The 24,809-nt window shown below is 41.4% G+C and overlaps 2 protein-coding genes across 2 annotated transcripts in view; both read left to right on the top strand.

Moving 5' to 3' along the window:
- The first annotated feature begins 5,255 nt into the window (after positions 1-5,255).
- The window catches only part of EFHC2 (EF-hand domain containing 2), a 197,483-nt gene continuing 177,929 nt past the window's right edge, over positions 5,256-24,809 (top strand). The window contains exon 1 of the mRNA XM_074391685.1: positions 5,256-5,392. Coding sequence (XP_074247786.1) covers positions 5,351-5,392 — 42 coding nt within the window. The 5' untranslated portion in view covers positions 5,256-5,350. The remainder of the gene's footprint in view (positions 5,393-24,809) is intronic.
- LOC120366612 (thymosin beta-10-like) lies at positions 12,399-12,751 on the top strand. Its single transcript, XM_039475660.2, has one exon. It carries the CDS (start codon positions 12,484-12,486, stop codon positions 12,616-12,618), a length of 135 nt encoding a protein of 44 aa, XP_039331594.1. The 5' UTR covers positions 12,399-12,483; the 3' UTR covers positions 12,619-12,751.

The following is a 24,809-nucleotide window of genomic DNA, read 5'->3' as shown; positions in this document are numbered from 1 at the left end:
AGAACCTGTGTATACAAAAGTCAACCCTCTGTATATGTGGGTTTTGCATCCCACCAATAATTTATTTTTATTTTTATTATTATTTTACGTGACAAGGTTGCAGTAGGCAGCACAGCAGAGAAAGGGCTGTCTGCCCCATGAATAATTTTAAAAGTCTGCATATAAGCGGATCAATGCAGTTCAAATCTGTGTTGTTCAAGGGTCAACTATATTTTGAGGATAATTGGAATAAGATTTCTTACAGCTTAAGCAGAGCATCACCAGTGCAGAGAGGGTAACAGCAGCAGGTACTCTATTATGTTGATTGGAATTGGAGGTATTAGTATAAACTCATGACTTTTAATATATCCATCTATGTATATCTATATCTTCATCTATCTGTAGACAGAAACTTGGAACACTTCACTTTAACCCAGTGATCAAAGTGAACCTCATCATTCATTGATAGTAAAAATGCACATTATGGGCCAGGCGCGGTGGCTCACGCTTGTAATCCCAGCACTTTGGGAGGCCAAGGCGGGTGGATCACAAGGTCAAGAGGCCGAGACCATCCTGGTCAACATGGTGAAACCCCGTCTCTACTAAAATACAAAAATTAGCTGGGCATGGTGGCACGTGCCTGTAATCCCAGCTACTTGGGAGGCTGAGGCAGGAGAATTGCTTGAACCCAAGAGCCGGAAGTTGCGGTGAGCAAAGATCGCTGCACTCCAGCCTGAGTAACAAGAGTGAAACGCCGTCTCAAAAAAAAAAAAAAAAAAAAAAAAAAAATGCACATTATGTGCCTGTTCCTTTGATGAACTAGAAGGACACACCAGTCCTCCTGTGACATTCTTGTCCAGAAGCCATAAACTGAATCTCCTCATAAGGAAACATCAGTCACACCTAAATTGAAAAACATCTACCAAATATCTGGCCTATCCTTTTCTTTTTTCTTTTTTTGAAATGGCATCGCCCAGGCTGGAGTGCAATGGTGTGATCTTGACTCACTGCAACCTCCGCCTCCCGGGCTCAAGTGATTATCTTGCTTTAGCTTCCAGAGTAGCTGGGATTATAGGCAGGCACCACCACGCCCAGCCAGTTTTGTATTTTTAGTAGAAACGAGGTTTCGCCATGTTCAGCAGGCTAGTCTCGAACTCCTGACCTCAAGTGATCTACCCACTTTGGCTTCCCAAAGTGCTGGAATTACAGGCATGAGCTACCACGCCTACCCATGGCCTATCCTTTTCAAAAATATCAAGGTCACAAGAGACGAAGAAAGATGAAAGAACTGTTCCCCCATTAAAGGAGAATAAAGAGACATGACAATCAAGTGCCGTATGTGATGTTGCATCAGATTCTGGGTCAAAACAAATTATTTTTCTTTTTGCTAAAAAAGGACATGATGGGCCAGGTGTGGTGGCTCATGCCTATAATCCCAGCACTTTGGGAGGCCAAGGCAGGAAGACTGCTTGGAACCAGGAGTTTGAGACCAGCTGAAGCAAAATAGTGAGACCCTCGTCTCTACAAAGAAAACAAAATTAGCCGGCCATGGTGGTGTGTGCCTTATTCCCAACTACGAGGGAGGCTGAGGTGGGAGGATCAATTGAGCCCAGGAGGCGGAGACTGCAGTGAGCTGTGATTGCACCTGGGTGATATAGCAGGACCCTGTCTCCAAAAAAAAGAGGACACTATTGGGACAATTGCAAAATTTGAATAAGTATTTTAGAATAGAAAACAGAAAATAATATTATAAGACTGAGATGGGTGGATTGCTTGGGATTGGGAATTTGAGGCCAGGCTGGGTAACATAATGAGACTCCCATGTCTACAAAAAAAAAAAAAAAAAAAAAAATAGCTGGGTATTGTGGCACATGCCTGTAGTTCTGACAACGGGACGGTGAGGTAGGAGGATCACTTGAACTTGGGAGGTGGAGGCTGCAGTGAGCCATGATCATGCCACTGCACTCCACCCAGGGCAACACTGTGAGACCCTGTCTCAGAAAACAAGAAAACAGTATTATATTAATATTAAATTTCTGATTTTGATTATTATACTTCAGTTATGTAAGAGACTGTCCTTATTAGGAAATACACACTGAAGTATTTAGGAGTCAAGGGCCAAAATATCTGCAACTTACTCTAAAATGGAAAAAATCTATATATGGGGAGAATGGTAAAATGAATGTAGTAATGTATAAAGCAATTGGGGAATCTGGGGAAAGGATAAATGAGAGTTATTTGGACTCTTCTTTCAGCTTTTCTACTAGCTTGAAATTATTTCAATTTAAAAAGCAACAGGGAATATTTTAAAATGTTTGCAAGAACATGTAGGAGAGTAATTGTTCTTTTGGAGTATAGGATTTTCGAATTCACATACAAAACACCAAACAGGCCAGGTGCAGTGACTCACACCTGTAATTCCAGCACTTTGGGAGGCCAAGGTGGGCAGATCACTTGAGATCAGGAGTTCAAGACCAGCCTGGGCAACATGGTGAAACCCGGTCTCTACTAAAAATACAAAAATTAGCTGCGTGTGGTGGCACATGCCTGTAATCCCAGCTACTCAGGAGGCTGAGGCAGGAGAATCAGTTGAACCTGGGAGGTGGAGGTTGCAGTGAGCCAAGATCACGGCATTGCCCTCCAGCCTCGGCGACAGAGTGAGATTCTGTCTCAAAAAAAAAAAAAAAAAAAACCCACCAACCATAACTGAAAGAATAATACATTTGAGTAGAGTAAAATGACAAACTTATGTATACAGTAAAGAACTCTATGTAAGTGGAGTTAAAAGATAAACAATGAGAAAATATTTGCTATGCTTCAAATTAGTATCCAGAATATCTGTATATCTGTCTATCTAAAAAAAAAAAAACTGCAAATGTGCAAAGAGAAAAATCAGCAAAGGATATAAATAGCTGAGTCACAGGCGAAAGTAACAAGCATGGGAAAAGGTGACCAACTGCACTAGGATTTAGGGAGAAACAAATTAAAATAACAATAGTACACCATTTACACTTATTCAGATGATTATCCAAATTTATACAATTTGTTAATACCTATTGTTGAAAGGATGAACGGGAAAGGGGACTTTCTTAATTAGTTTATCTATCTGGAGATTGTCTTAACAAAATCCAGTAAAGCTGAAGGCCTGCACTTCGATATGTATGCCCTAGATCATTGCCAAAGGAACAGGTAGAGTCCTTCATTGCAGCATTGTTGGTCATTAGTGGAAAATTGGAAACAACCTAATTGTCATCAACAGATGACAGCAGATAGTTAAACAATTTGTGGTATAATCATACAATGCATTTAAAATTAATGAACTCTACATGTGTCAATGTGTAGAAATCTCAATAACAGAATTTTATTATTATTATTTTTGAGACAGAGTCTTGCTCTGTTGCCCAGGCTGGAGTACAGTGGCGTAATCTTGGCTCACTGCAACCTCTGCCTCCGTGGTTCAAGCAACTCTCCTGCCTCAGCCTTCCAAGTAGCTGGGATTACAGGCATGCGCCCCCATGCCTGGCTACTTTTTGTATTTTTAGTACAAACGGGTTTCACTATTTTGGCCAGGCTGGTCTTGAACCCCTGACCTCGTGGTCCACTTGCCTCTGCCTCCCAAAGTGCTGGGATTACAGGTGTTAGCCACGGCACCCAGCCTCAATAACAAAATCTTAGGCGAAAAAAGCAAGAAGCAGAAATGTAGTGTAAAATTTATAAACACAGAAACAATAATGGATATTTTTGATTGAATAGAAAAAGAGATACAGTTCCTGCTCTGGAGGAATTTGGGGGCATTGAAAGAAGTGTAAAGTAAACAGGTGATTCCAACGTAGTACGATGAAAATCACAATTAGAATGGACACCAAATACAGATGGAGGTGGCAAGAAGAAGGTGAAAAAACATATTGAAGAAATGGCAAAAACTTCCATGCCCCTCTCCCGTGCTGAACCAAGTCGTGAAAGACAAGAAGGGGTTACTTAGGTGAAAAAAAGGAAGGGAGTTTCTAGTTGATAGTGTTATTTGCAAAAGCCCCAGGAAGAGAAACCGCAGAGCCTGATTTGGAAACTGCCAGTTTGGAGTTGGAGTAGATGGAGGAGGGGGCAAGGACAGGGATGGAGGGCATCGATAGGCGCCGCCTGACAAAGGCTCTTCAGATCAGGCTGTAAGGAGTTTCATCGCATTCTGAAGGCCGCGGGAAGGCTAGATTATTCAAGCAGAAGAGTAACAGTTGCATCATGAATTATAAAAACGACGGCTCTGGAGGTAAGATCAGTTAGGGTTTATTTTTTGTTTTGTTTTGTTTTTCTTTTTTTTCTTTTTAAAGAAGAAAACCAGGCAGGAAACAATGGTATCTCAGCTGAAATAGACGAGGTGGTGACTGAGAAATAGCACCATGTCCAACCCATAGGGCTTCAGGGATGGATTAGATGTAGGTGTCAGGAGACGATTTTAGGAGGTTCCTGGCCTGGCTGTCTTGGGTGTATGATGGAGTGACAGGGGTTGCATTTTGTGCCACTTGACTCCGCCCCTGGCCACCCCGATTGGACCTTACAAACGTTTAGTTCAAACATAAAGATGGGCCAGACATAGTAGCTCATACTTGTAATCCCAGCACTTTGGGAGGCAGAGGCGAGGAGGGAGGGCTGCTTGAGCCCAGGAGTTCGAGATCGGCCTGGGCAACATAGTGAGACTTTGTCTCCAAACACAAAACAAAAACAAACAAAAACCAAATATAAAAATATCTAGAGGGAAAACTGAAGGCAGTGGTTACCATTACAACGTGTTTTCGTTAGGGGTATATGTGTCCTTAGATTCGTCGTGAACTTTTAAATTACAAAATAAAAGCTGATTTTCTATGCAACATAGGAAATCATCGACTTGTGTAACATCTGAGTGAGCACACGGACGTCATATTATTTTCTGTACTTTGCTGTGTGTTTGAACCACATAGCAAAAGAATGTTGGCGACAAGAATTCGAAAAGCAAGAAAGTACAAGAAAGGCTCTGAGCTCTATAAAGGGGTTAAACCAGAAAGCGGCGGGGGCAGGGAACAGTGTGACGGTCAGTCTTTGTGTGTGCACACTTCGCGTGCAGCCAGGAGACTCCTCGGAAGACCGGGACCTGGCTGTGTGTGTGTGCGGTGCGGGGGTAAAGGGGATGGAGGGGAGCTGGGGCGGGACAGGAGGTGGGCGCCGCGGAAGTCTCCCCTACCCCCGCCCCCGATCACTTCCCTTCCCCCCGCCCCTCCTCCCTCCGTGACGCCGCCTCCCGTCTCCAGGTAACGTGGGGGCCAAACAACGCGGCCGGAAGGCGGCCGCTGCCGGCCGGGCCTTCTCTTCTGGGACCCTTGATTTTCGGACATTGAGCGCCATGCCCTTGCCTCTGCTGCCGGGCAACAGCTTCAACCGCAATGTGAGTAGGCAAGGCAGTAGAGTAGGCAAGGCGTCCGAGGTCACGACTCCCGGCTGGAGGTTGGGGTCCGGGCAGGGTCGTGGCCTGGCCACCTCCGCGGCCTCTCTTGGAGGCTTCCTGCTGCTGCCCTGGGTTGGTTGCAACTTGGACCAAACTTTATAGGCCTCTTCTCCCACCTCCAAATGCATCTCAATGTTTTTCCCTAATATAGAAACATATATAGAGTCCTTATAGGTGACAGGACCCTCCAAGGTAACCAATAATAGTGATGATAACCATTGAGCGTTTAATGTGTGTCATGTGCTGTGCTTTAATCACCTCATGCAGCATCCAATAAACCAGCAGCCCTTTGAATTAGGTAGCTTTTCCCCCCATTTTACTTTTGAGGAAACTGAGGCACAGAGCTACACGGTCTCACTGGTGAAGCTGCGTTTCTTTCAAGCAACCTTATCTCCACAGCCCAGAAGCCTAATCATTAGCCCCGGTATCCCGTGTGAAAAAAAAGTTATCGTTTCAATTATCAAATCGAAGAAAGCCGGCACTATAAAGAGGGGTAGGTGGCAGATAAGAGTTCTATCAGCCTGTAAAGTTTACTACCAAACTTTATAAAAACAGGCACCCAAACATGGAGAGTTTTTTTTTTCCTCTATTTAGAAGTGGGAGGGACTATTTCTTTTTTTCTTTTTTTCTTTTTGACATGGAGTCTGGCTGTGTTGCCCAGGTTAGAGTGCAGTGGGGCGATCTCGGCTCATTGCAACCTCCGCCTCCCGGGTTGAAGTGATTCTTCTGCCTCAGCCTCCCAAATAGCTGGGATTACAGGCGCCCGCCACCACACCCGGCTAATTTTTGTATTTTTAGTAGAGATGGGGGTTTCACCATGTTGGCCAGGCTGGCCTTGAACTCCTGACATCAAGTGATTCACCCGCCTCAGCCTCCCAAAGTGCTGGGATTACAGGCTGGGCTGAGCCACGGCACCTGCCCTGGACGGGTCCATTTCAAAAGAAGATGAAGGTACACAATACAGCAACACAACACAAAAAACCCAGAGCATGAAAGAACTTTTGCCAATAAATAGCACCTCACTTAAACAACAGCAGGAAAATGATTCGGGTTTTTGTTTACATTGTTTACTACTCTTTACTTGGGTCTCCCAGCTGTGTCTGCAGAAGGTAATTCCCAGTTAGCCAAGAGGGAATTAGATGGAGTCACTCAAGGCAATTGTGTAAACCTTTGATAACCTTTGCAAGCAGACAGCAGATTGAAGTTTTTGGCTTTATTGTTTCCAAACACTGCCTGCAGCTAAGTCGTTGGCCCTAAAGAACCACTTTCCTTTGTAGCTTCAGGCCATTGAATTCTGACCCCCACACATCTGGTGAGTCTAACTTTGAACACTAATTTGTGCATTTGTTGGTTGATGGGTAGAGCTTGGCCTTCCAGCACTGCCTTGCCCTTTGGTGAGTATAAGCCAGCCACGCAAATAAGAAACGCCCCTGAGAGACAGGACATGAAAACAGATTCCAGAAGTAAAGAAGCATGTTGTGTAAAAGTAATTTTAATTAAAAAATGATAGTAAAGCCTACAGCTTTTTGCCCAGCAACACTTCTGATTACCAATCCCCACCTCCTGCAGAAGTAGCATAGCTCTTACTTGCAGTGATTAAGGCTGGGAAGGAAAAACAGTGGTCGGATGGGGTTATTTTTAAATCTGCAAGGTGCTGAGTGTGTTTTTGCTTTTTAAAACACTTTTAAAATGGTGAAGTACAACACATGCAGAAAGAGGCACAATGGATGATCACAAAATGAACATCAAGAAATTAAGTATGGGGGCTGCGAGCAGTGGCTCATACCTGTAATCTCAGCACTTTGGGAGAAGGCGGTGGGAGGATCCCTTGCGCACAGGCTTTCAGGACCAGCATGGGCAATATAGTAAGATCTCGTCTCTACAAAAATTTTAAATAATTACCCAAGTGTGGTGGCACATGCCTGTAGTCCCAGCTACTCTGAGGGCTGAGGTGGGAAAGTCACTTGAGCCTGGGAGATCGAGGCTGCAGTGCGCCATGATTGTACCACTCCAGCCTGGGCAACAGAGCGAGACCCTGCCTCCAAATAAATAAATAAATAAATAAATAAATAAAATATTACCAGTTCTCCAAAAATACCCTCCTTGACTGGGGTTGCCAGATTTAGCAAATAAATACACATCTCAAATATTGCATGGAACCTATTTACGCAGGAGAAGACTTTTTTTTTCTTTTTTTTCTTTTTTTTTTTAGCAGGGGAAGACTTTTTTCCTTTTTTTTTTTTTTTTTAAGCAAAAAGTAGACTTTTATTACAGCAGCAACTATGGCGAATCGAATGGCCCCTTAGGGCCAGTACTGCAGCACCACCTTTCTCTCCTGCCCCGCTGTCCCAGCGGGATTGTGGAATTCGGCTCCCTCAGTGCCTGTGGGCCTCCTTCCCACACAGGCTGGGCGGGAGTCGGCAGATCAGAGACTAACCCCCAACTAGAAGGCAGCTGCTGAGAAGGCCCAGACCCATGCCTGTGCAAAACAAGTAAACAAAGTGCAGAGGGGAGGAAGAGAAGGGAGGGGTAGGATTACTTGTTTACCAAATTTAACTGAGCGTCTTGTATTTTATGTGACTACTCTAAGTCTACACTTTCTGTTCATTATACCTTCCCTACTCTCCACAGGTAACCACTGTCCTGGCTCCTATCACTGTAATTATGCTTTGCTTGCCTTTGAAACTTTTAACAATGGAAATGTTTGGTGTTTATTCTTCATGACTGGCTTTTTTAGCTCAACATTATATTCATTAGATTTGTCCATGTGGCTGTCTGTAGAGGTAGTTTGTACATTTGTATTACTCTGTAGTATTGCATTGTATGATTTTCACAACATTTGTATATACATTTTAGTCTTGATAAATATTTGGCTTGTTTAGGGTTGTTAAGAATAGTTTTACTGCGACTATTTTTGTTGGTGTCTTTTGGTAGGATTTCTAGATCACACAGTATTCATATGTTCAGCTTGCTGTCAAAGTGATTATACTACTTAAATTCCCACCAGCATTTTCTGTTCCGTTGCTCCACATTCTAACACTTGGTATTTTTAGTCTTTTCAATTTTTTGGATATTTTGGTTGGTGGGTGTAGCAACTCTTCGTAGTTATAATCTGCACTTCCTGATTTCTAATGAAATTGAGCATGTTTTACACGTTTGTTGTTCATTTGTATGACCATTCATTAGTCACTGCTTTTTGTTTTTTTAAGATGAGGTCTCACTCTGTTGCCCAGGCTGGAGTGCAGTGGTGCGATCTTGGCTCACTGCCACCTCCCCTCCCGGGTTCAGGCGATTCTCCTGCCTCAGCCTTTTGAATAGCTTGGATTACAGGTATGCACCACCATGCCTGGTTAATTTTTTTTTTTTTTTTTTTGTATTTTAGTAGAGACGGGGTTTCACCATGTTGGCTAGGCTGGTCTTGAACTCCTGACCTGAAGCGATCAGCCTGCTTCAACCTCCCAAAGTGCTGGGATTGTAGGTATGAGTTACCGCACGTGGCTTTATTTGTATGACCATTTATTGGTCACTACTTTTTTGTGTAGTACCTACTTACCTCTTGTCTAATTTTTACTGGGTTGTCTGCCTATTTCTTGGTGATTTGTAGAAGTTCTATATAAATTTTGGATATCTTCTTGTTTGCAGTTGGACTTTTCCCTCTCCTAATGATGTTTTTGATGAATAATTCTTGGAAAAGATTACTCTTTCTCTATGTCTCTGCAGAGCCACTTTCGTCAAAAATCAAGCATCCATCTACTTGTCTGGTCTATTTGTAGGTCTATTTCTAGGCTCATGAGTATTTAGAATATTTATTTACTTTATGCCTGGGAACAATGGGAGAGTGTGTGTGTGTGTGTGTGTGTGTGTGTGTGTGTGTGTGTAATAGAGAATGACAGTATACTTATTAGACACCTTGGACTGTCATTCAACAAGTCAGTATTTATTTATTGTGTATCCTAGTATGTGCCAAAATTAGGTGGCTGCATTTAGAAAACTGTTATTCTAGCCTTGGTACTAAACATACTATGTATTGCCCAAAGATTAATATTTTAAAAACTTGTACTTAGTTAAAATATTGGATGTTCTCTGGCATAGAATGGTCAGAAAGTAAGTAAAGCTGTATCTGGCCTTTTCATCACCCCCGCGCCCGCCGCCACCTTACTGAATTAAATTACTAAGTGAAAAACACTTGGCCTTCTGTAGATAGCATAATTACTTGGCTGTTTGGACTTAAAATTATAACACAGCTAACTTTTATTGCTTTTCCATAGAAATTGAAAAGGAACTTATGTGCCCCCTTACTTAGCTGCCAGTGGTCAGTCATAAGCAATAGATGGATTTCTGTCCGCAGCTAGGTGATATGCAACCTGTATTTCTCTCTCTGAAATACAAGAAATATTGTGCCTTCTAAAATATGAACGTTTGTAACTCTGATGATATTAAAATTATTTTGATATGAGTTGAAAACCTTTGGGAAAGATCACAGCTAAATTCCAGATACACTATATCTTTTTTTCCAACAATTTCCATGCTGAACTCATATTGAGCAAGAGAATCTTGGGCATATTGTTAAAATGAGAATATTAAAATTAAAAGGGACATTTCCAGCCAAAGCCAAAAATCCTTTCTATAGTATTTTGGACAGATGGTTGTGTAGACCATCCTGATCCTGAGTATCTCTAATGAATGATGAGGAGCTCGCTCTTTCTGCCTTTTTTTTTTTTTTTTTTTAAAGATAGAGCCTTTCTCTGTCACCCTGGCTGGAGTGCGATGGTGTGATCTCAGCTCACTGCAACCTCTGCCTCCCAGGTTCAGGCGATTCTCCTGCTTCAGCCTCTCAAGTGGCTGCGACTACAGGTACCTGCTACCATGCCTGGCTAATTTTTGTATTTTTAGTAGAGATGGGGTTTTACCATGTTGGTCAGGATGGTCTTGAACTCCTGACCTCAGGTGATTCACTCGCCTCAGCCTCCGAAAGCGCTGGGATTATAGGCATGGCGGCTCTTTTTGCTTTTAATGAAGCTACCTTGCCACCATCTTAGGAGGGTTTGTTGTAAATAGCCCATCATCTAATTTGCAATGAAGCACAGTCCTCCTTAAGACGAAAGAAAACATACTTGAATTCGCAGCAATAAACTAAAATAAAATAAGAATTTAATGAATCATGACCAGCATTTTTCTTTCTTTCTTTCTTTTTTTTTTTTTTAAGACAGAGTTTCACTCGTGTTGCCTAGGCTGGAGTGCAATGGCAAGATCTTGGCTCACTGCAATCTCTGCCTCTTGGGTTCAAGCGATTCTCCTGCCTCAGTCTCCTGAGTAGCTGGGACTACAGGCACCCACCACCATGCCCGGCTAATATTATATTTTTAGTAGTTTTTCCGTGTTGGTCAGGCTGGTCTCAAACTCCCTATCTCAGGTGATTCGCCTGTCTCAGCTTCCCAAAGTGCTGGGATTACAGGCATGAGCCACTATGCCCTGCCCCCACCCCCCCTTTTTTTAAGGCAAAAATAAAGAAAAAGAAATGAGTGGGATAGAGTAAAGAATTAGAGTGTATTATACTTGAGAAGAGTTAACTGCTTCATGGACTTGTTTGTCCTTCTTGTGTGTGCTTGTGTATGTATGTGAACTGGCCTGCATTACATGCCTGTTACTGTGGTTGTGCAGTCAGCGTTTGAAAAACACTCATTCGAGCCACCTCCATCTTTTTTTTTTTTTTTTTTTTAAGATACAGTCTTGCTATTTCTCCCAGGCTAAAGTGCAGTGGCATGATCACAGCTCACAGTTCACTGCATGCAGCCTCAACCTCCTAGGCTCAAGACATCCTCCCACCTCCATTGCCCCAGTAGCTGGGACTACAGGCAGGCGCCACCATGCCCAGCTAATTTTTAAAATTATTATTTGCAGAGATGGGGTCTCGCTATATTGTCCAGACTGTGCAATTCTTATTTAAATTCAGATCTTCAGCTTCTTTGAAGGTCAGATCTCATCTCTCACCCTTCAGGCAGCCTCGTCAGCCTTTCTCAATATACTTTTTAAAATTTTTTGAGGTAAATTTCATGTAACATGAATATAATCACTATTTGAAAGTATAAAATTCAGTGGAGCTTAGTACATTCACACCATTGTGCAGCTATCACCTCTAACTAGTTTCAAAACATTTTCATCACCTCAAATCTCAATCCTTTTACCCTGAGGAGTCTTTGAAATGATTTTCAGGTCTTAGAGAATTCTTGCATAAAAGCTGTATCTATAGCCCATGGTACATTAGCACAATCTGTGATAATAAATAAATACACAAAAAGATGTTCAACATCATAGCTATTAGGGAAATAAAAATTAAAATCAAGATGAGATACCACTATATACCTGTTAAAATGGCTCAAATCCAAAACACAATAGCAATTGCTTACAAGGATTTGGAATAACAGGGATTCTCACTCATTTTTGGTGGGAATGCAAAATGGTTATTTCTCATAAAGTCAAACACATACCTGCCATATGGCCAGTTCCCAATTTATGTGAAATAAATAAATTCCCATAAATAATTAAGGGTTAAACTTGAAATAAGCACACATCAATTTCATTTTCAACTGGAATGAGAATGTTGTAGATATACTAATCCAATAATAATTGTCTTTTTAAAGTAAAGAGTGGTAGTTTTCTGTGTATCTCTGGATTTCAGCCAACTTATTTACCTACTCTTTGGGTATCAACCGTAAAGTGAATGTGAATGTAGTAGAGGAAGCTTCAGATTGTCTTGTGGTAAAATTTCCTACTTGATTTATTTTTTCTTTTTACCTTATCCAAGTAGGCCTGAATTAAGGCCTATAATTAAGGAATGGTATATCGTATATGGTATGAACAAGAGTAGTTTTCTCCCATATTTAAAACTGAAAACGACTTTTCACCAGCTTTTTTGAGGAAAAAAACAAAAAAACAAACAAACAAAAAAACAGGTCTCTTGCTACAGCAACGCGAGTAGGAGCACCAGGAACCCGGGCTTGGAGCAGGACCGTACGGATTGTTTTAAGAAAATGGCAGACAAACCAGACATGGGAGAAATCGCCAGCTTCGATAAGGCCAAGCTGAAGAAAACGGAGACACAGGAGACGAACACCCTGCCGACCAAAGAGACCATTAAGCAGGAGAAGCGGAGTGAAATTTCCTAAGAGCCTGGAGGATTTCCTGCCCCCGTCATCTTCGAGACCCTAGTCCTGATGCGGAGGAAGAGCCACCTGCAAGATGGACACGAGCCACAAGCTGCACTGTGAACCTGGGCACTCCGCGCCAATGCCACCGGCCTGTGAAGGGACCCCCCCGCCAATCGGACTGCCGAATTCTCCAGTTTGCCCCAGGATATTATAGAAAATTATTTATATGAATAATGAAAACAAAACACACCTCGTGGCAAAACAAAACAAAACAAAAACAGGCAGTCTACCTTACCTTTGTTTCCTTTTCATACAATCAAAAAAACTCTTCAGTCAGCATAAGATAAACGTGTTAAAGAATTCAAAATTTCCTGGTCAACAAGGTGAAACTCCGTTTAAAAAAAAAAAAATACAAAAAATTAGCTGGGCATGGTGGTGCGTGCCTGTAATCCCAGCTACTCAGGAGGCTGAGGCAGGAGAATTGCCTGAACCCGGGAGGCGGAGGTTGCGGTGAGCCGAGATCGCGCCATTGCACTCCAGCCTGGGTAACAAGAGCAAAACTCCGTCTCAAAAAAAAAAAAAAAGCAAGATTATTTCCGTTTATATAATAAGATGGAATTGACTTTTTCAAAAAGTAGGCTAAGATGATTCAATTTAAATGACGGTTGTAAATTCATTGTAATTAATGCTGTTTACAGCATGAGAATGTATTGACAATGTTAGGTAATAAAGCTACTAAAACCATATGACAAACCATTATGAGTAAAAATATAACCTAAGATACAATTTTATACAAGACTTAAAAATTAAGTTCTTGGACGGGCGTGGTGGCTCACGACTATAATCCCAGCACTTTGGAAGGCCTAGGCGGGTGGATCACAAGGTCAAGAGATCGAGATCAGCCTGGTCAACAAGGTGAAACCCCGTCTCTACTAAAAATACAAAAATTAGCTGGGCATGGTGGTGCGTGCCTGTAATCCCAGCTACTCGGGAGGCTGAGGCAGGAGAATTGCCTGAACCCAGGAGGCGGAGGTTGCGGTGAGCCGAGATCGCACCATTGCACTCCAGCCTGGGTAACAACAGCGAAACTCCGTCTCAAAAAAATATATATATATATATAACTTCTTTTACTGACTGACATGATTGGGCTTTAAGATAGGTAGTTACAAAATTATAATCTTGATTTCTTTATTTACCTGTATGTACATAAGAGTCTTATTTTTTAAAGGCTAAAAATAAATAATTAAATATACCTCTCCACTCTGAAATCTGTGTTTGTATTTTCTCACATAAATAATTCTGGGTCAAACTTGAAATAAGCATCTATCAGTTTCATTTTCAACTGGAATGAGAAGATTTCTGGCCTTCTTTTTGATACTTGTTAAACAAGAAAAGCTTTGCTTGCACGTATAAGGAGTTGAAAATTATAGCAAAATGGTCATTGCTTCCCTGTGAATGACAGGATGCTTGCTTTCATGTAATTTGTAACTGGCCGTATGGTAGGTGTGTGTTTATAAGAAATTATCATTTTCTATTCCCACCAGCAATGATTGAGAATTTCTGTTATTACAAATCCTTGTGAGCAATTGGTATTGTCAGTGTTTTGCATTTTAGCCATTTTAATAGGTATATAGTGGTATTTCCTCTTTTCTCTCTCTCTCTCTCTCTTTTTTTTTTTTTTTTTTGACAGAGTCTCTCTCTGTCACCCAGGCTGGAGTGCAGTGGTGGGTTCTTGGCTCACTGCAACCTCTGTTTCCCGGGTTCAAGTGATTCTTCTGCCCTAGACTCCAGAGTAGCTGGGATTACAGGCATGTGCCACCATGCCTGTCTAATTTTTGCATTTTTGGTAGAGACAGGATTTTACCATGTTGGCCAGGCTGGTCTTGAACTCCTGATCTCAGGTGATCCACCCACCTTGGCCTCCCCAAGTCCTGAGATTACAGGGCTGAGCCACTCTGCTCAGCCTGGTATCTCCTCTTGATTTTAATTTTTATTTCCCTAATGGCTATGATGTTGAACATCTTTTTATGTGCTTATTTGCCATCTGTATATCCCCTTTGGTGAAATGTCTTCTACTCATTTTTAATTGTGTTATTTCCTTACTGCTGAGTTTTGAAGGTAATTTTTTAATATATTCTGGATACAAGTTGGATGCAAATCCATTATTGAATGTATGGTCTGTAAATATTTAGTTCCAGTCTATGGCTTGAATTTTTATTCTCTTAAAACCAGGCTAAAAAATACGTACATATATTTAAGGATAAAATATAACATGAGTTCAAAAACTATTATTTCCAATGCAAATTAAGGAGTATAGGGTTTTTATTTAACTTCTTTGATTTTATATATTTACATGAAATCTTGCTTCATAAGTACATTAACTTAATTACTTATCCTAACATAAATAAAAATGTACAACCATATAATAATTTGGTATTAATAATTGTTATTAACAATTTGAGTTTTGAAAACAGTTTAAGATTTCTTTGTAGCTATTTCTGTTGTGGCAGTATATCCCACCGGGAACATACTGTCAAATTACTTGTTTTTAATTTTATTTAAATTATTGCTGTCAATATGGTTAAGTCACCAATTCAGTATCCAGTTAGGTTCATTTGCTTCGTGGTGCTTTTGATTCTGAACTTTAAAAAAGCATCTGTATGGTTTCAAAGTCAAATTTGCAAAAAGTTACTTTTAGAGAGGTCTAGCTTTTATCCCTGTCTCTTCAATGTTATTCTCTCCCTCTCTTCATAATAACTTAAAAAAAAAAACAAAAAAAAACTCTATTTGGTTTGGGGTTATCCTCTTTCTCTTCCTCCTTCTCTTCTTTCTTTTTTTTTTTCTAGATTTTTAAAACAGTAAATTTTTAAACATATTCACATGTTCCCCTTTTATTAAATAAGTAGTAGCATACTCTATACATTCTCTTGAACCTTCCTTTTTTCATTTTAACAGTATATCTTCAATATCACTTCATAGTGGTATATGAGGCTCTTCCTTATTTCTTTTTACAGTCACATAATACTCCATTGTGTAGACTTAACAATAGTTTATTCAACCCATCCGCTTTTGATGTACAGCTATATTATTTCCAGTCTTTTGTTATTATCGAGTAATGTTGCAATAAACAGCCAAAGTGTGCTTCAAAAGACACTATCAAAGAAGTGAAAATGCAGACCACAGTGTGGGAGGAAATATTTATAAAGCATATTATCTGATAAGGGACTAGATTCAGAATATATAAAGAACTCTCAAAACTCAATAATAAAAAGACGAATAATCCAGTTTTGGTTGTATGGGATTGCTGCGCAAACAAACCAATTGATGTCTACTATGCCAGATCACAGGATAGTTTTGATTTAAAGAGTTCTGTTACTTTGTTCCCAGTGACTATTAAAATATCCTTGAAATTACATTATTTCAGATTGGGCCTCTTACTGAAGCTGCCATCCATACTGTGGAAATGACATATTCCACTGCTATTCCAAAATGTTCATTTGAAGTTCAGAAATTAGACTCTTTTTGCCTATGTAGGATTCAGACACCTAATTTTGGTCACTGCATTCTGTACTGAACTTCATAGATCTGTCACCTAGGGTACATTTGAGTATAAGTCACAGTGGCTGGGTGCGGTGGCTCACGCCTATAATCCCAGCACTGTGGGAGGCCCAGGCGAGTGGATCACCTGAGATCTGGAGTTTAAGACCAGCTTGGCCAACATGGTGAAACCCTGTCTCTACTAAAAATACAAAAATTAGCCGGGCATGGTGGCATGTGCCTTTAGTCCCAGCTATTCAGGAGACTGAGGCAGGAGAATGGCTTGAAGCCAGGAGGTAGAGGTTGCAGTGGGCTGAGATCATGCCATTGCACTCCAGCCTGGGTGACAAGAGCGAGACTCTGTCTCTAAAAATAAAATAAGTTAGAATACCTAACGATGGCTTAAGCTAAATTAATTTTCTCATAAGAACTTTAGAGGTTCTTATGATACCTCTGGACAGTTTGTCAACTGTCAACTGGACAGGTGACAGTTTCAGGTTTAGGCTGTAACTGATGAATGTCAAAGAACTCAGGCTCTTTTTATCTCTGCATTCTGCTATCTTCAGAATGTTGGCTTTTCTTTCTTCAGCTTGTGACCTCATAGTGGCAAAATAGTTGGCTCAGTTCCAGTCATCACAACTACATGTAAACATGTTCAAGACAAGCAGGAAGGAGAGGGAGGGAAAACAGCTTTTGTTATATCAGAAAACAAAATGTTTTTCAGGAGCCCCCCCAACAGACTCCCTCCTTCCATCTTACTTGCTAAAATTGGTGTACATGGCCGTCCTTTGCTATAAGGAATGCTGGGAAATTATCTTGATTTTTTTTTTCACCATCTACTTTTGGAGGTGGGAAAAGGAAAAGAAGGTTCAGTAGTGCTGTTAATAATGGCCAACAGGCCGGGCGCAGTGGCTCATGCCTGTAATCTCAGCACTTTGGGAGGCCGAGGCAGGCAGATCATGAGGTCAAGAGTTCGAGACCAGCCTGGCCAACATGGTGAAACCCTGTCTCTACTAATGATACAAAATGTTATCTGGGCGTGGTGGTATGTACCTGTAATCCTAGCTACTCGGGAGGCTGAGGCCGGAGAATTGCTGGAACCCGGGAGGCAGAGGTTGCAGTGAGCCAAGATTGCACCATTGCATGCCAGCCTCAGTGACATGGCGAGATGCCATCTCAGAAAAAAAAATATAATAATAATAATGGCCAACAAACTTTGTCTGCCACACCAGCCACAGATAATACCTGTGAGTCTGGTATTATCAGACTTAGTAGTATCTCTTTTATTATAATTTCTTTGTGTTTTTAAATTATACAAGCAACACATGAGTATGTCATCATTGTAAAAGTTTCCAAGAATACTGTTCCTTCTAAACTATCTTCTTTTCGATAATGGAAAATAAGCCTAATACTCCAGTTAATCCAGCATGTTCTCACTTTGTCCTTTGGGTATATTTTGGACTTTTCCACTAAATTATTAGTTTATTTGTCCCCTTGCCTGATAGCAGTGTAACCGGATTTGCAGCTTGGGCTCCAGGCTCTGGTTCTTGGCTTCCTTTGCTCAAAGAATCGAGCAGACAGCCTTACCCCCATGGTCAGTGTTCCAGCTCCAAACAAGCATTCGCGGATCTAGAGAGTGAGCAGCAATGCTGTTTATTGAGCAAGCGAAAGTAAAAGCTTCCACAGCATGGAAGGGTGGAAGGGAGCCCAGGAGGGTTGCCGTTGCTGGCCAGGGCTGCCTGGGCTTATATCCGCAAGTAATTCTGAGTTGCTGAGTGTCTGTCCCCTAGTCCCGTGTGGGGAGAGGGCTTGTGACCATGAGTCACCTAATCTGTCCTCTGAGTTGCTGAGTGTGTGCCCTTTAGTTGTGTAGGGAGGGCCTTGTGACCACGAGTCACCTAATCTCTCCTTCTGGTGGTTTCTTCCTAGTTTCTGTTGAACTTGCCAGCAGTATTGGAATGTTGTTGAACAGCTAACGGATACTTTGAACACAGCCTCCTGATATAGTTGAAGTACCTGTGTTGACCTTTTCCCAAGTTAGGATTTCCAAAAGATTCCCCATTTACCCAAAAGGTTTTGTTCCCTTAGTAGCATCCTTCTGACTCTTCCTCTTCCCATCTAGATCCTGACCTTCCCTCAAAACTTGTCTCTAACCCCCCTCCTCATTAAAGCCTTCCCCAATCTTCTCAGCGAGAACCATCTGTGTAAATAACCTTGCATGCTCATATTGCCCATTTACTGCCTTATTTCCTGTGTTGTGTTTTGTGTTCCTTATTTGTGATCGTGGCAGTCCTCAGCTGACTAAGAAACTGATTTGGGTTGCCCTTCGTGCTCTCAGTGCCTTGCTTACACAAAGCGGGTCCTTAATAGGTGATGGTCTGTTGCTGCCTCTACCTGCAGCAGCCATGATTAAAACATAGATGGGAATAAACACAGTTTGGGGGAATTATCTCTGGAATTAGTTTCCTGCTTATGTCTTCCGCTGCTGCTGTGGAACAAAATAGCTCTTATTTTAGCAATAGTGAATATAAAGTAGGAAGAAAGTCATTTGCTTTTGTAGCTTAAATTGGAGATAAGCTTTTCAGGATACATGGTTTATACAAAGCAGCCAGGGCGGCATGAAGATGTCCCTATCTAAATTGTGACTCAAAGCCCCTCTGTGGCCTCTTGTGCCATGCTGAGGGGTATTTTTCTCTCTCTCATTGGCATCCAGTTTGGGTTTTCTTGGAAGCAGCAGGTTTGTCTCTGCATATTCATCAGTCAGGACTTCTAAGGAGACCATTCTCCCCACAGTGGGATTCCAGCTATGCTAATGATACAAATGTAAAGGAATTTCTTAGGCTATTTCCTGGAGGGAGTTTATTCTGTGTCTGCAGTTGCAGAAAGGGCAGAGCCAACTTCTTGCAGAGGAGGGGATTCCCTAAAGCAAAGGGAATTAAGAGGTGGACATTTTTACACCCCTGTTACCCAGTCCCCTGGGTGCTCAAATTCTACCTGGCAACCCCAGTGTGGAAAAGTGACCAGCTTGACCAGCTGAAGACTAAACAAACTCTTTGCTTTCCTAATGATGTGTTTGACATCCCAAAGGAGGTAATGGTCAAAACCACTAGATTTTTGGGGGGGATTGGAGGGATTAGTTCAGTTGCATGGTTTACGTGTAATTTAGACTACCTTCTCTTCTTCACATGAATTTGGTAATTGAAACTTACTGTTCTGTCAGATTCAAGCAGAGATGTTTATTTAATCATTTACAGGTCTATTTCCATATCATTTCCATTAGAGTTTAGTCATTTGTTGCTCAGCTGTTTTCAGATCTAAACTTTATAAAAGGCACGTGAGTAGAGCCTCTCCTAGTGACCAAGGAAAGTAGACCTTCTCTTTCCTTTGTTTTAAATTGAAGTTTTTATTGAGATCATTGTAAATGAACATACATGTAGATTCACTTAAGAAAGAATATAGAGAGGTCCTGTTTACCCCTCATCCCATTTGCCCCAGTGGTAACATTTTTCTTTTCTTTTCTTTTTCTTTTTAATATAGGGTCTTGCTCTGTCACCCAGGCTGGAGTGCAGTGGCATAATCATAGTTCACTGCACCCTTGACCTCCCTGGATTAATTGATCCTCCTGCCTCAGCCCCTTGAGTAGCCAGGACTGCAGGTGCACACCACCATGTCTGGCTAACTTTTAAAACTTATTTTTTCTAGAGTTGGGGGGAGAGTCTTGCTCTGTTGCCCAGGCTGGTCTCCAACTCTTGGGCTCAAGTGATCTGTCTGCCTCAGCCCCTGGAAGTGTTGAGATTACAGGTGTGAGCCACTGTGCCCAGCTCATTTTTCAAAGCTGTAGTATAATATCACAATCAGTATCTTGACATTGATATACTCCACTGATCTCATTCAGATTTTCCCAGCTTTACTTGTATTCATTTGTATGTTAGTATGTGTGTATTTAGTCTATACATTTCATCACATGTATAGGTTTTTGTGGCTACCACCACAGTAAAGGTACAGAAGAGTTTTATCACCACAGGGATTCCTTATGTTGCCTTTTTATAACCATACCTCCCTGCCTTCCACCAACTCCCTGGACCCTACCATTCCTAAGCCCTGTCAACAATGAATCTGTTTTCCATTTCTAAAATTTTGATATTTCAAAATGTTACGTGAATGGAATCATAAAGTATGTACCTTTTGGAATTTGTTTTTTCCACTTGGTGTAAGTCTCTGGGGATTTATCTAGGTTGTTGCCTGTATCAACTGTTCATTCACTTTTACTACTGAGTAGTAAGTAGTTCATGTATGTATTACAGTTTCTTTACATTTGCCTTTTGAAGGTCATTGGGACTATTTCTAGTTTTTAGCTATTATGAATAAAGATTCTGTGAACATGTATGTGTAGGTTTTTGTGTGATCATACATTTTCATTTCTCTAGGATAAGGGCCCAAGAGTGCAATTGTGTGTTATGTGATACTTAGATGTTTAATTTTAGAAAAAGACTATCAAACTATTTTTGAGAGCAAATTACCATTTTACATTCCCAACAACAATATATGAGTGATCTAGTTTCTTTGCGCTCTGGTCAGCATTTAGTTTTGTCACCATTTTTATTTTAGCTGTCTGATAGGTATGTAGTGATATCTCATTATGGGTTTAATGGGCATTTCTCTGATGGTTAATCAATTGAATATCTTTTCTTTTTTGGGGGGGAAGAAAGAAAGAAAAAAAGAATGAAAGAGAGAAAGAAAAAGGAAGAGAAAGAGGGAGAAAGAACGAGAGTCTTGCTTTATTGTTCAGGCTAGAATGCAGTCTAAAAATGGGTATTAAAAACCTCTTTTATGCCAATAATTGTGTTTAACAATGGCGACAGGAAGGAATAAGGGAGGAAAGTAACAAACAAGCAGCTAACTAATATTTCATTTAAACCTGTGAAATGCTATGCAATTACTGAGGAGTGATTTACTTCCAATTATGTAGTCACTTTTAGAGTAGGTGTGATGTGGTACTGAGAAGAATATATGTTTTGTGGATTTGGGGTGGAGAGTTCCGTTAATGTTTATTAAGTTTACTTGTTCCAGGTCTGAGTTCAAGTCCTGGATATCCTTGTTAATTTTCTGTCTTGTTGATCTGTCTAATATTGACAATGTGATGTTAAAGTCTCCCACTATTATTGTATGGGAGTCTAAGTCTCTTTATAAGTCATTAAGAACTTACCTTATGTATCTGGGAGCTCCTGTATTGGGTGTGTATATATTTAGGATCGTTAGCTCTTCTTGTTGCATTGTGTAATGTCCTTCTTTGCCTCTTTTGATCTTTGTTGCTTTAAAGTCTATTTTATCAGAGGCGAGAATTGCAACTCCTGCTTTTTATTTTTGTTTTTCTTCATTTGGTTGGTAAATCTTCCTCCATCCCTTTGTTTTGAATCTTTGTGTATCCTTGCATGTGAGATGGGTCTGGATGCTGCATACCGATGGGTTTTGGCTTTTTATCCAATTTGCCTGTCTGTGTCTTTTGATTGGGGCATTTAGTCGATTTAAATTTGGGATTAATATTAATATATCTGAGTTTAATACTGCCATTTAATGCTAGTTGGCTGTTTTGCCCATTAGTTGATGTAGATTCTTCATTATGTTGATGGTCTTTACCTTTTGGTATATTTTTGGAATGGCTGATACTGATTGTTCCTTTCTATGTGTAGTGCTTCTTTCAGAAGCTCTTGTAAAGCAGGCCTGGTGGTGATGAAATCTCTGAGTACTTGCTTGTTCACAAAAGATTTTATTTCTCCTTCACTTATGAAGCTTAGTTTGGCTGGATATGAAATTCTGGGTTGAAAGTTCTTTTCTTTAAGGATGTTGAATATTGGCCCCCACCCTCTTCTGGCCTGTAGGGTTTCTGCTGAGAGATCTGCTGTGAGTCTGATGGGCTTTCCTTTGTGGGTAACCTGATCTTTCTCTCTGGCTGACCTTAGCAGTTTCTCCTTCATTTCAACCCTGGTGACTCTGACGATTATGTGCCTTGGGGTTGCTCTTCTTGAGGAATATCTTTGTGGTGTTCTCTGTATTACCTGGAGTTGAATATTGGCCTGCCTTGCTAGGTTGGGAAGTTTTCCTGGATAATATCCTGAAGGGTATTTTCCAGCTTGGATTCGTTCTCTTAGTCACCTGATTAGTCACATTCAGGTACACCTATCAAACGTAGATTAGGTCTTTTCACATAGTCCCATATTTCTTGGAGACTTTGCTCATTCCTTTTTATCCTTTTTTCTCTAATCTTGTCTTCTCATTTTATTTCATTGAGTTGATCCTCGACCTCTGATATCCTTTATTCTGCTTGGTCAATTCGACTGTTAAAACTTGTGCATGCTTCGCGAAGTTCTCATATTGTGTTTTTCAGCTCCATTAATTCACTTATATTCCTCTCTAAATTGTCTATTCTCGTTAGCATTTTGTCAAACCTTTTTTCAAGGTTCTTAGTTTCTTTGCATTGGATTAGAACATGTTCCTTTAGCTCACAGAAGCTTCTTATTATCCACTTTCTGAAGCTTGATTCTGACAATTCATCACACTTCATTCTCCATCAGGCCTTGTTCCCTTGCTGATGAGGAGCTGTGATCCCCTGAAGGAGGAGAGGCATTCTGATTTCAGATGTTTTCAGCATTGTTGTGCTGGTTTCTTCCCATCTTTGTGGATATATCCACCTGTTGTCTTTGTAATTGCTGACTTTCAGATTGGGTCTGTGAGTGGACGTCCAGCTTGTTGGTGATGATGTTATTTCTGTTTCTTTATTTTCCTTTGGCAGAAGCCCCTCCCCCACAGAGCTGGACCTTCCTGAGTTGAGCTGTGCTTGCTGCGAAACTCTCAACCATCAGCCAATTGCTGCTGTTTGTGGGGGTGGGACCAGCCAAGCCAGATCACCTGGCTCCCCACCTGGGAGTCCCCATTTTTCCTTTTCCTAATTGAACGGTGGATTCTCTCCCAGGTGCCCCAGTCATCCGCTTAAAAGGCACCTGGATCTATGCAATTTCTCGTGCAGCGACTGCCCCGCTGAAACAGCGGCGCTGAGATTTGTGGCACTTTTCTGCCCGGGAATCTCTCTGTCTGGCTCCCCACTTCAGCCCCCCTTTCAATCAGCTGAATGGGCAACTCTGCCTTCCTGGAGCTCCAAATGCCAACCAAAAGGGCACCCAGTCCTACATACTCCACACTGAGAACCGTGGCACCGGGACACTGGCAAAACAGCCGCGCGGGCCAGAAGAGTCACACTGGTGACCCGTGGGGCTCCTCCGCTGGGAATCTCCTGGACCGTGGGCAACAAAAAATCGTCTGGAAGTCTGATGTCTGCTCACTCCCTGCGCCTTCACTGGGAGCTGCTATCCTGAGCTGCTGCTAAATAGCTATCTTGGATCTCTCCTGAATATCTTTTCATGTGCTTATTTGTCATCTGTATATCCACCTAAGTGAAATGTCTTTTTGTCTTTTGCTCATTTCTAACTGGATTGTTTTTTAGTAAGTTTTTTTTTTTTAATTTTAATTTTTTCTTTTTCTCTTTTTTTTTTTTGAGGCAGAGTCTCACTTTGTTGCCCAGGCTAGAGTACAGTGGCGTGATCTTGGCTTACTGGAACCTCTGCCTCCCAGGTTCAAGTGTCTCTCATGCCTGAGCCTCCCAAGTAGTTGGGATTACAGGGAAAACCCACTGTGCCCAGCCTTGTTTTTTTCTTTTTTTTCACTGTTTTGAGAATTCTTTATGCATTCTGGATACTAGTTCTTTGAGATGTGGTTTGCACATATTTCCTCCCAGTCTATGGCTTATCTTTTCATCCTGTTAACAGTGTTATTTGTAGAGCCAAAGTTTCTAATTTTGATGAGGTCTAATCTATCACATTTTTCTTTTACGAGTTATGCTTTTGGTGTCAAGTTTAAGGATTCTCTGCCTAGCCCTGTATCATGAAGATTGTCTCCTGTGGTGGTTTATTTTGAGACAGGGTCTCATTTTGTTGCCCAAGCCGGAATGCAGTGGCATAATCTTGGCTCACTGCAGCTTCAACCTCCCAGGTTCAAGCAGTCCTCCTGCCTCAGCCCCCCAATAGCTGAGACAACAGGTGTGCACCACCATGCTAGGCTATCTTTTTTTTTTTTTTTGTATATTTTTCTAGAGACAGGGTTTCACCATATTGCCTAGGCTTGTCTCAAACTCCTGTGCTCAAGAGATTCACCTGCCTCAGCCTCCCACAGTGCTAAGATTACAGTTGCGAGCCACTGCGCCTGGCCTCCTGTGCTGCTCTTGTAGCTTTTTTTCCTAAAGGATTTATTTATTTAGTTTCGCATTTTATATTTAAGTCTGTGATCTGCTGGGCATGATGGCTCATGCCTATAATCCCAGCTGAGGTGGGATTTTGGGGGGCTGAGGTGGGAGGATTGCTTGAGGCCAGGAGTTCAAGACCAGCCTGGGCAACATAAGGAGACTTTGACTCTACAAAAATAATAATACAAAAAAGCTTGGTGTGGTGGTGTGCACCTGTGGTCCCAACTACTTGGGAGGCTGAGGTGGGAGGATGGCTTGGGCCTAAGAGGTGGAGGCTGCAGTGAGCTGTGGTCACACTACTGTATTCCATTTTGGGGGATACTGAGCCTGTCTCAAAAAAAAAAAAAAAGTCCTGTTGAAACTTAAAAGCCTAATTAAC

Source organism: Saimiri boliviensis, chromosome X (assembly GCF_048565385.1).
Source record: "Saimiri boliviensis isolate mSaiBol1 chromosome X, mSaiBol1.pri, whole genome shotgun sequence".
NCBI lineage: Eukaryota > Metazoa > Chordata > Mammalia > Primates > Cebidae > Saimiri > Saimiri boliviensis.
Note: the sequence above shows the minus strand (reverse complement) of the source record. Positions and strands in the feature narration are given on the sequence as shown.

Excerpts from the sequence above, each read along its gene's own strand:
- LOC120366612 (XM_039475660.2), top strand. The coding sequence starts at position 12,484 with ATGGCAGACAAACCAGACATGGGAGAAATCGCCAGCTTCGATAAGGCC.